The sequence below is a fragment of the Canis lupus genome, chromosome 13 (genome assembly GCF_048164855.1).
Source record: "Canis lupus baileyi chromosome 13, mCanLup2.hap1, whole genome shotgun sequence".
Classification (NCBI taxonomy): domain Eukaryota; kingdom Metazoa; phylum Chordata; class Mammalia; order Carnivora; family Canidae; genus Canis; species Canis lupus.
The window spans coordinates 52657804-52671808 of record NC_132850.1 but is presented as its reverse complement, the minus strand read 5'-3'; the positions used below and the strand labels follow the sequence as shown (position 1 = coordinate 52671808).

General features: G+C 40.0%; 1 protein-coding gene across 3 annotated transcripts in view; it reads right to left on the bottom strand.

Moving 5' to 3' along the window:
* Window positions 1-14005, bottom strand: part of TMEM131L (transmembrane 131 like) — a 161007-nt gene that overhangs the window by 60679 nt on the left and 86323 nt on the right. For all 3 annotated transcript variants that reach the window (XM_072773704.1, XM_072773703.1, XM_072773705.1), the window contains 2 exons: window positions 12703-12819; window positions 11716-11826 (listed from right to left, as the gene is read on the bottom strand). In XM_072773704.1, the coding sequence (XP_072629805.1) occupies window positions 11716-11826; window positions 12703-12819 (228 nt within the window). The remainder of the gene's footprint in view (window positions 1-11715; window positions 11827-12702; window positions 12820-14005) is intronic.

The window sequence follows — 14005 nt, the reverse complement described above, 5'->3', positions numbered from 1 at the left end:
GGGAGGGCTTCAAATTGTTTTAATGTTAACTCACAAGCCAAGATAATTTGATATGGGACTATGGCCTTGAACTTTCACATCTTGCCAGAGGACTGAATCCCTAAATTTAAAAATTCTCCAAGAATTTCACAACAGAAGGTTTATGTTCAAAACTTTTTTTTTTAAGTGATGAATGCATTTTAATTAGGTGCCAGGTACTAGTTCTAAGCACTTTAGTTGTACACAAGCATGAACTTAGTCAACAGCTACAGCAATCTTATAAAGTAGTGTTATTTTATTTTATGGGTAAACAGACATGAAGAGGTTAGGTAATCTGGCCAAGGTCACTCAGAGGTGACTGAGATTTTTACCCAGGTGGTCTGGTTTTAGAAGTCACCTTCTTATTCACTATACTATGCATCTCTATGATGGGGCACACTTAACATGGCTGGTATTTTTTTTTTTTTTTTATTGGAGTATCTTAACTCTGTTATTTGATCCCACTGCAAAAACTGATAAGCTGTATTGGATAGCATACTTGAAAAGAATTCAGAATAGGAAACAGATGATGACATGAACTTTCAACCTTGACTGCAATGTGGCTTTGGAACAGACTATTAATGAATTATTCTAATCTATCTCAGAGCTTTCTAGGGACAAATTCAACAATGCTCCCCAACAGTGTGAGGAGGATCAAAGAAATGGGAGTTTGGTTCCAGTGGGAGGAGGAACAGAGGAAGAAACTAAGGAAAGTGGGGGCACAGTTGCCAGAAGTCGGCTGATCTCCTTGTCAGAGGAAGGGTGATCCCATTCTTTTTTTTTTTTTTTTTTAAGATTTTATTTATTTATTCATGAGAATACACAGAGAGGAGAGAGAGAAAGGCAGGGACACAGGCAGAGGGAGAAGCAGGCTCCATTCAGAAAGTCCGACGTGGAACTCTATCCCGGGTCTCCAGGATCACACCCTGGGCTGCAGGCGGCACTAAACTGCTGAGCCACCGGGGCTGCCCGGGTGATCCCATTCTTGATCACAGGCAAGCCCAATGAGTCACAGGTACAAAAAAATGAGGAATGCTATTAGGAAAGGATTCTCTTTCCCTAAATTCACCTGTCCTTTTGCCCCCAGTCTTCTTCTCCACTTGGAGGTAGATGGGACTGCCTGTCAGTGGGCAACAGACCATGATGATGTGTGGTAGACAGCACCAAGAAGGGTAGGGGGCTCACGGAGGAACTGGTTTCTTTTCTCTCTACTCTAGAGAAGGGTATCTCTGTCCTTCAGACTCAAACCTCCTTCTGATGGGCCACCTCATGATCTACCCAAGGGGACAGGGAGTTAGTAACTGGTTCTCTGACCTCAACTGATATGTGAGCATGTGGCTTATCAGCAATATGACAGTGGCATTTTGGTTTCCGGACTCCTGATTCTTTTCTTTTCTTTTCTTTTTTTTTAACTAGGCTCCACGCCCAGCATGGAGCCCAAACTGAGGCTTGAACTCACAACCCTGAGATTAAGCCCTGAGCTGATATCAAAAGTCAGACATTTAACTGACTGAACCACCCAGGCGCACCCCCTGACTCCTGATTCTTATATGTCCACTAGTTCAGAACTTGGCCAGGAATACAGGTGTCATTTATTGGGCATCTTCAAATACCCCAATAAAAGTTTCTATAATATTCTAATAAATGTTTGAAAGAGGCCAAAAACGATTCATAACTCATAAGTTCATAAATGTTAAAATTATAGTTTCTTCCTTTTTAAGATCATTTATTCAATTTTCAAGCATTTATTTACCACATGTTATATGGCCAAACCGTGCTGGATAAGAAAACAAACACTGGCTAAAACAGGATTCCTGCCCTTAAGGAGTTTATAATCTTGGCAAAGGAAAAGACACTCTTAAAAACAAAAGCTTTTAAGTACTGTACTTGCTACACTAGGGGTCTCTCAGGGTTTTCCCTAAGGAGCTAGTCAATTCTCCCTGGAGGCAGAAGAGAAACAGGAAGCACTGAGTCAAAGGATAGACCAGGAAACAGCTCTCCAAGAACTGTTCTCTCTTGCCAAGAGAGCAGAGAATTTCGATGATAAGCAACAAGGGTAAGACAGAGGGGAGGGGACTCCCTGCCCTATAGAACAGAAGGAAGAGAGACAGCCACCCCCACACATCTAGGCATTTCTCTCTAGTCTTTCCCATGCTTTCTTCCTTCCACTTTCCACTTCCCACGTTCCCATCCCCTTGAATCATCTTCATTGGAATGAGATGAAAAAGAGAAAAATGTACAAATTAAGCAATTTCCTTGTTTTCCAATTTCCCTATTTTTAAAAGCCATATCCACTCATACAAATGTTCCACACTCTCCTTCTTATATATACTACTTTCCATACCACTGTATTCATTATTGATATATTAGTAGTCTCTTTTCCTTCTTAATGTCCACTATTAATTTAAAGAATGCACACAGCACTTACAAAGATTTTATTTCAAAAAATAAAATCCATATTCAGGTAGGTAGACAAAAATTAAGTATTGGCATATACTCACCTAACATATAGTAGTACTTTCCAGACTCTGATACTCTATCATTTTTATGTTAAAGGAAAATCAAACAGCTTTCATCATGCAAAGAAATAATATTAAATACATTACTGATTACACATATATTTGTAGGAATTCTCAGCTATCACATTCAGAAAGTGTTTCTTTCATTTAACTAATTATGGAAGCCCATCCAGAAAATAGGACAGCCTCAGAGGTTTAAGAACCTTTTCCTGTTCTCTATGTTTCATCTCCAAATCCTAGACCAGACTCTTACAATTTATTAGTGAGAAATGTGCCCCTTTCTCTTCCGTTGAACTGTGATTGAAAAAACTTTCCGAGGTCCCCTCCCTATACTGATTTTACAGCTTCCCTTGCAGATCACCACACTTAATTGACAAGGATCAGCACCTCAGGAGACAAAAAGCAAGAAAGCAACTTGGGACACCTTCCCCCCAGCCTGGCAGGCATTGGACTCCATGCAGCCCCTGCCCAACACCTGTCCTGGACAGGCAGGCACAAGGGCCCGATATCGCCACTCCAAAAGCAAAGGCTGTGCCAATCTGAAAAGGTTAGGAACTCCTGGTCTGAAATGCATTAGATACCACACAGCACACCTAGAAAGAATCTCTCCTTTCCACAAGCCAGCAACACTATACTGTGGTGGGGAAGGGGAACCCCTCATCACATACATGCATACTCAGGAAATACACTGAAAGCAGATGATAAAACATTAATCCCAGTTATCTTTGCCAAGTGTGACCAGGGTCTTGGGGCTTACTACTAATCTTTTACTTCTCTGGTTACCCATGCTAGCTTAGGATTACATTATAATTGTTTATAACCACAATCTCACTTTTAGATAATTTGATAATATGATCCTATGTTAGAACACACACACACACAAACACACACCCCTTTACTTGGTGAGGCTGTGTGTCATGGGCTTTCCTCACATTTTAAAACTTCTCTGGGTTTTCCATATTGCCTTATCATTTTATTTTTAACAGTAAACATTATTTTATAGGGGTGCCTGCATGGTTCAGTCAGCTAAGCATCTGTCTTCACCTCAGGTCATGATCTCAGGGTCCCATGATGGAGCTCTGCATCAGGCTCCCCGCTCAGCGAGGAGTGTGTTTCTCCCTCCCTCTCTCTGCTCCCCCTGCTTGTGCTTTCTCTCTCTCAAATAAAACAAGTCTTTTTAAAAAAATAAACATTATTTTACAATGATTCTAATGACAGTAACTTAAGTTCTTGTAAATCTCCAAGAGCTTATTGCGACAGTGAGCCTATATATATGCCAGATTCTGAGACAATGCCAATTTCAAATATTGTTTGAATTATGCCAAAATAAACCACTAAAACACTCCTCAAATCTCAATGGTTTGGAATCAAAACAGTGCTGTAAAAAACATTAAAAAATAAAAACTCTCACTTTTTCATAAACCTAACACAGCTATATTTATGTATTCTATCCCACCATATATTGGCAGTTACAATTACCAAATATAGTCTAGCTTCTATTCTACTATTCACTTGTCAGATTAAGGATCATAATCATAACTTGGAAGACCTACTTAATAGTCTGACCTATTGATGTAATCAAATTTATCAAATCCTTTTTCTACTGTTGAGCCTTTATTTTTTTTAAAACAGATTTTATTTATTTATTCATGAGACAGAGAGAGAGAGACAAAGACACAGACACAGGCAGAGGGAGAAGCAGGCTCCATGCAGAGAGCCCGATGTGGGACTCGATCCCAGGACTCCAGGATCATGCCCTGGGCCAAAGGCACGCACTAAACCACTGAGCCACCCAGGGATCCTCTATACTGCTGAGCCTTTAAAAGCTGTTCCTATTTTACTGCCATTATAAAAATGCGGCAAAAAAATCCCATTTTATTTGCGATTTGTCTTTTGTGGACAATGAATTGCTAAGTCAACAGATATGAAAGTCATCACAACACTTACTAGATATGGGGAAAATCCGGCAGCAGATTAAGCTGGCACTACCAATTCCAGCTCTGCTCTCAGCTACCACCAAGTCACTTAAACTCTGAGTCTACTCCACAGTTTCTAAAATAAGAATATTACCACCTGCCCTGGTAGTAAATCTGGTGAAGGTCAAAGTGGCTGATGCGGTGAAAAGGTGAAGTCATACAAATCTTACATGGAAAGACAGGTAGATATGCTATTTGGGGACCTCAGCTCAGATGCCCACTGACTCACGTAGCTATTAAAAACTCTGGAGGCCCTCAGTGTACTATACACTAAACTGATGTTGAGATTATAAAAATGAAAAGGAAACAGGTCCTATCCTAGATGGTCTTGTGGAAGAACAAGAGAGGGAGATGACACAGGACCCCAAATGTTCAAGCAGGGGCCTGAACCAAGTGCCAGGGGACCTGGAACACAGTCTTGCCTAGGACCCTGGGGAGGCTGCGAGGAGGTGATACCCCAACCAGATCTCCAAGGATGGAATGAGAAGAATCATTCAAGTTAGAATGGGGTGAAAGTTTATGAAGGTAAGGCATGTAAAAAGAGATATGCGGCATGTTCTGACAGTGAGTAACCAGAGCAGAGAAGAGAAGGGTGGGACATCGGAGCCTGGAGAGGAAGCTGCAGCAGGTGCCGAGGGCCTCACACACCACGCTACAGGACCCCATGAGGACAGACACCAGGGAAGCAGTGAATGGCACTGTTTTGGAGGACATCAGAGCAGCAGTGTAATGCATGGACTGGAGCAGAGAATGACTAGGATAAGACAAGGGACAAATAATGACAAGAGCACAGCAAAAGCAGACTAACCTAAAACTCTCACTTGGACCCACTGTAACAGTGACTTCTCATCTGCTAGGAACCCTCACTTCATTTCCATCAAATGAAAAAGAAGGGCCAAATGAAAAGGTTTAAAAAGTAAAAAGCAATCTTAAGTTCTCTTGCTCCCCTACTTTCTTCCTAAGAGCAGACCCACATGTCAAGTGTATATCCTCCTCCCCACCAAACTCAGCGGCCACTACAACACACTGGGCCAGCAAGAATCTAGAGAGAAGACGAACCACACACATACACTTCTGTTTCCAGCAAAAGAGACTGAACCACTTTTTTTTTTTTTTTTTTTTTTTTAAATTTATGATAGTCACACAGAGAGAGAGAGAGAGAGAGGCAGAGACATAGGCAGAGGGAGAAGCAGGCTCCATGCCGGGAGCCTGACGTGGGATTCGATCCTGGGTCTCCAGGATCGCGCCCTGGTCCAAAGGCAGGCGCTAAACCGCTGCGCCACCCAGGGATCCCGAGACTGAACCACTTTATCTGATTCAACTGAGCAGGAAAGAAGCAAACGTCAGACACCAATGGGTAAAAGACCAAATAAAAAGGATCAAAATGAGCTCATGCTGCAAAAAAAAATGTGATAACAATTGTTCACTGGCACCCTAGTTTATGTCATGAGATAGACACGTTGTTTTTGTTATTCTAAGAAACAAACTGGTATCTTAAACTTAGGATATTCATATTAAAAGGGCACAAGCAGAGGCGCCTGGGTGGTATAGTCAGTTAAGTGATCAACTCTCCGTTTTTGGCTCAGGTCAAAATCCCAGGGCCATAAGATGGAGCGCCACACTGCGCTCCATGCACAGCGTGGAGTCTGCTTGTGCTTCTCTCTCCCTCTCCCTCTCCCTATTGCACTCTCTCACTGTCTCTAAAATAAATAAATCTGGGGATCCTTGGGTGGCTCAGCGGTGTAGTGCCTGCCTTTGGCCCAGGGCGCGATCCTGGACACCCGGGATCAAGTCCCACGTCAGGCTCCCGGCATGGAGCCTGTTTTTCCCTCTGCCTGTGTCTCTGCCTCTCTATGTCTATCATAAATAAATAAATATATCTTTAAAAAATAAAAATAAAATAAAAATAAAATAAATCTTTAAAAAGGGGGGGGAGCAGCAATCATGATCTATGTGACATTACAAACACTTTTTTCCCCTACTAGTAAAGAAAATATCAAATAAAATAAATACATGCTCTTATATAATACATGCTCTTCTAGAAAAGGAGGATAAAATATCAAATAATGCCCTTTTTGGAGTACTTTAATAAAGTTATACTCTGATTAGGGATTAAGCTCTGTACTAGGTGCTTTACAGATGCTCATTTAATGCTTCCAACAAGCAGTGTGGCTCAGCGGAAAGATTCCTAGGCTTGGAAACATATAGTAATTAATTTTTCCTCCAGTTTGTATCCATAAAATAAATCCATAATTTTTAAGCATTGCTTAAACTTGACTTTTGTCATAGCTATCTGAATATGTATGTATGTATGTATGTATGTATGTATGTATGTATATATGTATGTATGTATGCATGCTCCATGCTGGGCATGGAGAGTAACACCAACTGCTATCACAGTATATTCACATGAGGTAATCTGTATTAAGTAGCAAGGATACATGAGCTAAGGTGTTCTGATTCCAAAAAATTTCCAGTTGCTACCTCAGGAAGCAATTTTAAGAAAGTGTGAGGGAAGAGCAGTGACAATCCCCTCTATCTGAAAAACTCAGTATAGCTAGCTGATCCCCAGTGGAAAGAGCTCCCTGGTCTTCCATCAACATTCACTTTTTCATATATATACATATAACAAGTCTATAAGAATGTGAAGGAAAGGGAATTCTAGTGCACTGTTGGTGGGAATGTAAATTGGTGCAGCCACAATGGAAACAATACAACCATTCCTCAAAGTATTAAAAATAGAACTACCATATGATCCAGCAATTCCACTTCTGAGTATTTATCCAAAGGAAATGAAAACACTAACTTGGAAAAATATCTGCACTTTCATGTTCACTGTAGCATTTTCATTTTAAGTAGGCTCCACACCAAGCATGGGGCCCAACACAGGGCTTGGACTCACGACCCTGAGATCATGACCTGAGCTGAAATCAAGAGTTTGAAGATTAACCGACTGAGCCATCCAGGCACTTCTAGCATCTTTTTACAATAGCCAAGACAGGGAAATAACCTAAGTGTCCATCAAGGGATGAATGGATAAGAAAATGTGGTATGTACATACAACAGAATATTATTCACTCCTAAAAAAGAAGGAAATCCTGCCATTTGTGTCACATGGATGGACTTGAAGGGCGTTCGTTATACTAAGTGAAATGAGACAGAGAAAACCAAATGCAATATGATCTCACTTAAATGTGGATTCTAGGGAAAAAAACACATACACATATACACACACAACTGAACTCAGAACAGATTCATGACTGCCAGAGGTGGGTGGTGTAGGGGGAGGAGAATGGGTGAAAGTGGTCAAAAGGTACAAACTTCCAGTTATAAAAGAAATAATTCCTGGAGATGTAATGTACAGCATGGAGGGAGAAACCATTTATACTCATGCAACTTAACCTGAAGGTGTGGGAAATGCTCCCTGTGTCACCCTAGCTCTCCCTTAATGACCTACTTATATTTTTCTAACAATCTCTCTAAAGCCTCCTTGAAACTATGTATATTTTTGCTCTGTATAATCTTATGTGCTAAGAATTTTCCTGTTTATCCCTGGATGCTTAAGCATAACTTTCATGCCTTCATGCCTGCATGTGCCCTACACCTACAATGTGTCCATCAGTGAACAAAATAAAGATCCCTGACCTGCAGAGCTGATGTTCTAAGTGAGGGGCAGGCATAAACAGCTTTCGCTATTCGTATTTAGCTTCTCAAGCTCTCTAGCATCCTGGTACATGACCAAAACCTAATTTTGTTTCTTTACAAATTTAAGTTACAGTGCAGGCAACTGCATCAAGTGTTTCAGGTCATATATGTCACAACACTGTACAAAGATACACATCTGTCTCTTGTTTCTGATTTAATTTCTCATGATGGACTTTTGTTGGGTTTACAGCAGCAAAATATCTGATATCCTCCACGATCATTCCAACAACTCAAATTTCTTTCAAGTTTTGAAATGGTAGCTTATGGCCAAGTTAAAAATCCCATTTGATTAACGTCTCCTCAATGCAGCACCTGAAGCACATTTGCTGATCCACCCTCATGGCTTTACAAAATACTCCTGCTGTTTTTCTTTCTCTGGTCAACATTTCTAGCTTGGAAGAATCAAGCAGCATCTACACCTTTTAGACACTTTATATTCAGGAATCCTTGGGTGCATGTCCTTTTCTCCTGTTGCCTATGTTTAAGCCAGGTAGTTTTTCTTAATACTCAGTTAAATATACTAAAATACAACTCTATTTAGGCCCATATGTAACCCAAACGTATAAGCAGGCTATCTATTTTACTCACACAAAAAAATCTAAAAAGTATTTGGCCCTATTATTGTTTGAGTGAAAATGTTTTTAAATGGTTATTATCACCTTAGTCTCCGTTTTCTTATGACTCCATGGACTCACATAAAGCAACTGTATTTCTTCTCTCAACTTCAAACTTTAGTCCTAAACACAACAAATTTATTTTTCTTCATGTGGAGCTAAGGAGGTAAGTGAAAGCAAAGTTGAGGACATCTTAATTTCCACCTACACCTTCTTACTCTTTTGTGTTTTAAGAGATCTACCTTCCAGCTCTAAACTGAGCTAGAGGTGATACTTCCAAATCCTCTTAAACAAAAATCAGAAAGAAGAAAACTTAAGACAGAATATCAAAATGAAGATAGTTCTGAGGAAGGAGAGCTGACAATTTTATCGTCACTAAAAACACAACACAAACACATATATATGTATGTGGTTTCAATGCAGAAATATTATAGTCAGAATTTTTTCTGAGGAATACCATAATGATTTCTTTAGTCTAATGTTGCAGGTTTTTAGGTATAGTAAGCCTTGAAAAATACTTTAAAATGTCCTTTTTTCTGAATCACAGTACAAAATGGAAGACTAAAATAACTGCCTTTTGAGAGATATTCTTTGATTGTGAGATCTTCAAAATACTGTTGTTGTTTTTTTAAAGATTTATTTATTTATTCATGGGAGACACACACACAGAGAGAGAGAGAGGCAGAGACACAGGCAGAGGGAGAAGCAGGTTCCATGTAGGGAGCCCAGTGTGGGACTCAAAACTAGATCCTGGGACACATCCTGAGCCGAAGGCAGACGCTCAACCACTGAGCCACCTAGGCGTCCCAAAATACTGGTTTCTAACAAAAGATCAGCACCCAAATTTGAATTTTAGCTACAAATTCTGAAATGTATTCCATTTATCTGAAATGTATTTCAAATGTATTTCATTTCATATTACCACCAAGTGTGGTCCAACTTGCATTTGGGGGACAGAGACTTCTGAAAGAGCCAGAGTAGATGCTGGCGGGTCTGTTCGGGGCTACTTGAGTGGCCTGGAAGAGATGATGACAGCCTCGCTGCAGGAAAGGGTAGCGGGTGTTGTCAAGGAGAGCAGACAAGAGCTGCAGGTACAGCCTGTTACATGCAAGTTCTCTTCATAGCAAGATCCCCTGCAGGCCTCATAGGGAGGACAGCATGGTCATTGCCCCTCTCTCTTAATTCCCTGTATCCTTAAATTAACCTCTTAACTAGGATATCTGAACACCTGTCTCTGTTTCAATACTTTTATCACCACGAATATGGCATCTGGCATTCAAAGCTTCCAGTCTCAGTAACCAGCGAAACCTGGCCATTCTCAGCCACCCCCTTTGCTGAAGGACAGCCCCGAGATAAGACTAAAAATGTGCAGCAGAAAAAATCCATGCTATCAGCATATGTAAGTTATACTGACTCCAGTCCTTTTCACCCCTTACAAAAATGCAATCAGATCACGTCATTCTTATGCTTAAAGCCTTTCAATACATCCCCGCTGGTCTTAGGATTTAAACCAAATCCAAATTCACAAACCTTAAGAAATCGTCCTTAAAATCCTGGGAGGAGGGGTTATTCAATTTTATAAAAATAAAAGTAATACCAAAAACTCCCAAGAATTATCTAAATGATGACAAATCTCTCAGACATTACATTACAGGTAAATTAGTTTTGCTTGTCTTGTCTTCCCACTGGGATGTAAGCTCCAGGAACATGGAAACTGTGTGCCCATAGCACTGGTTCAATAAGACTGTTGAATGAGGGAGAGCCTCAGGTACTGCTGCGACCCACACAAAGATCTAAGCAATGTTCTTTATTCACTAATCAGAAAGTAAAGGGTAGGTAGGTAAGGTGGCAAAGTTCATCATACATTGGTTCAAGAGTTTTCTCAATTTCAAACATTATCCATAGTCACCAGGAAATAAGTCAAAAGGGAAAAATGATCAAACCTATATGCTATTAATGAAATGCATATTGAAAGAACATTAAGATATTACACTTGACCCTGGAACAACACAGGCTGAACTACAGAGGTCCACTTACAGGCCATTTTTTTTCGATAAATAGAGTACAGTACAGTAAACAGACTTTCTCGTCTTTATGATTTTCTTAATAACCTTTTCTCTAGCTTACTTTATTGTAAGAATACAGTATGTAATACCTACAACACAAAATACATGTTAATCAACTTTTTACATTATCTGTAGGCCTTCTGGTTAAGTTTCCGGGGAGTCAAAAGTTACACACAGATTTTGAACTGCGGAGGGGGTGGGCACCCACAATCCCTGCACTGTTCACGGGCTGACTGGATACACATTCTAAAATATCAAAAACATTTCTTTCCACTAAGCCACACTCAGGAAAGATTGGAAGCTGAGAGAGGAGAAGATAGTAAGGCATTTCTGAGAAAATATCATTACTGGTGACCACAGAGGTTCTGTCTTCCCGAGAAGCAACCTAGTAAGATTTAACAAGCTCTATAAAATGGTTCATACTCTTTAACTACAGAATCTCCCTTTACAAAATATACCCCAAGGAAATAGGTAATCCAAAAAGGAAATAAAGAAACTTATAAAACATGTACATGGCCTAATGGTAATAATAATGAAAAACTGGAAAGTTTTCAAATGATCAAATATGAGATTAAGCTAACTATGAGAAAGCAACATCATAGACTATACAGCCTTTCAGAAGAAGTACATGGATTCCACTGACACTTTACATATATATTTTTAATTTATCTATATATCAGGATTTTTTTCTAAAGGCAGAAAGCTAATGAGCTTAACATCTCTAATAATCCTATATAAAAAAGGCTGCAAAAGATAAATTTAGAGGACTACAAAGTTTGGTGTTTATCAGAATTCAAAATAAATCTATTAAAATTACCTGCGTTTGTGAAAGCTGAATGCTCTGGACCTGTGGAAGCAGAAAATAAGCATTTGGTAACTGCTTTGCAGACCCTTCGGTAGAGATTCTTCGAGTGCCAATTCCAGATACCTTCAGGAAAAAGAAAAAAAAGTTAATCATTCCCCGATTCATTTTGAAACATATTTCTCATAATGTTAAAACACCTTTCCAAAGGAATCTGTATTCACCACCTTGGCCTTTAAGATTCTATTAATCCAATTATTATATATCTTTGTCTACAAAAGAAAGCAACAAAAGCTGCTATATTTAAGTTGAATATTCCTCACTATTGCTAATCTTTTCAGATATAAACAACTTTCCCCCATAAGGGACCAAGTGGTTAATGGAAACCAGTAAGAAATAACCACAGAAATGATAGATCTTGGCTTGATGCCACATCCTATTTAAGATGTCACAGATACCACTTAAGAATTCCTAACTACTTTTTGTGAACAACAAAAAGATTCTTCACACTCCATCCCTGGTGCCTTGATATGAATAGTGAGCTCCTTGAGAACTGGCTGCCAAGCATGCAATCCATGTCCCCTGATCAAAAATATTCCCAAGCCCAGGAGGGAAGGGGGCAAAAATCACTAGGAACTGCTTTTATACCTCCTCCCCCTGGCCTGTTCATGAGGTCAGGGCAGAGAGTTCTGAAAGCCCGTTCTCTTTTATAATAGAAACATAATATGGTAGGCTTCTTTGTTTTGTTCTAATGCCCTTCAAAGATCCATAGTGAGAGTCACAGTTCTGTGCTCTGAGCAGAAGACAGCCAACTGTGTATGGCATGGGAGGCAGAAGAAGGGGGGAAAGCTGGCGAGTTTATCACTAACAAACACTATCACTAACAATCTTATATTCTAATGACATAAACCAGGGGGCAGCATTTCCAAAAGTCTTTTATAAAATATCCAAACCCCTCTATTAAATCGACAAATCAAGGGACCAGAGGGAAACGTTACTTACATGATAGTGAAGGATTCCATATGAGGAGGTATTAATAAATAAAGAACTTTCAATGCTTCCTTCTTCAGTAGGTAAGAAAATAATTCTGAAGGATGTTTTCCCCATTGCTGGAATCACCTGAAAGGAAGAACCAAAATGGTCATTTGGAATGGACCTCTTAAAAAAAAAAAAAAAAGTCAGAGACTTTCTTTTTGACTATTTCCACTGATAGATGTCTGTATATCCTGTATCCTTGATTCAGAAGTATCACAAATCCCTGAGAATCATCAAGTGGATCAAAATCCAACAATCTAAGAGGATGTACCAAAGAATATGCCACAGACTTATGGCAGGATAGCTGACAAGTCTTTTCACTTCGGATTGAGAATCCTACGCCCTCGTGTTCTTCCTTTTCCCACCTCCTCCACACCCACATGGTCAATGGCCTTTACCAAACACACAGTTCTAACCATACTTAAGTAAAAGGAGCCTCCAATGTACAAACCTGTCAATACCTAATGGAAGTCAGGAGCTGTGTTAATCTGGACAGACTACCATAAAATACTGGGCTCCCTCTTGCACCAACTCCTTGGTCCTGTATTTAAAAGGGAAAAAGTCGGGCAGCCCCGGTGGCGCAGCAGTTTAGCGCCACCTGCAGCCCGGGGTGTGATCCTGGAGACCTGGGATCGAGTCCCACATCGGGCTCCCTGCATGGAGCCTGCTTCTCCCTCTGCCTGTGTCTCTGCCTCTCTCTCGCTCTCTCTGAATGAATAAATAAGTAAATCCCTGGGTGGCTCAGCGGTTTAGCGTCTGCCTTTGGCCAGGGTGTGATGCTGGAGTCCTGGGATCGAGTCCCACGTCGGGCTCCCTGCACAGGGCCTGCTTCTCCCTCTGCCTGTGTCTCTGCCTCTCTCTCTGTCTCTCATGAATAAATGGATAAAATCTTAAAAAAAAAAAAAAAAAAAAGCTGTTGTCCTTTAAAATGCTAATAAATAAATAAATAAATAAGGGAAAGTGCATCAGGTAGATATAAGTAAGCTAAATAAACAAGAAAAACCCACTACTAACTGGGATCTTCATTAAAAGTTAAAGACCACTGAAATCTAAACTACCAGAAGACCAGGGTTTGGAGCTCTCTGCTATGGTGCAAATTAGCTTTATAAGGAGCCATTCACTACCTCCCATTCCTACATTTAGAAAGGATTCCTATTCTAGTAGGTTTGCCCGGCAAAGAGATCATGACTATAAACCTTGTACTAATTACTAAATGGTTCTGCATTTGTAGTCATTTCAAGACACATAATACTAAGTTTCTTTAACCATG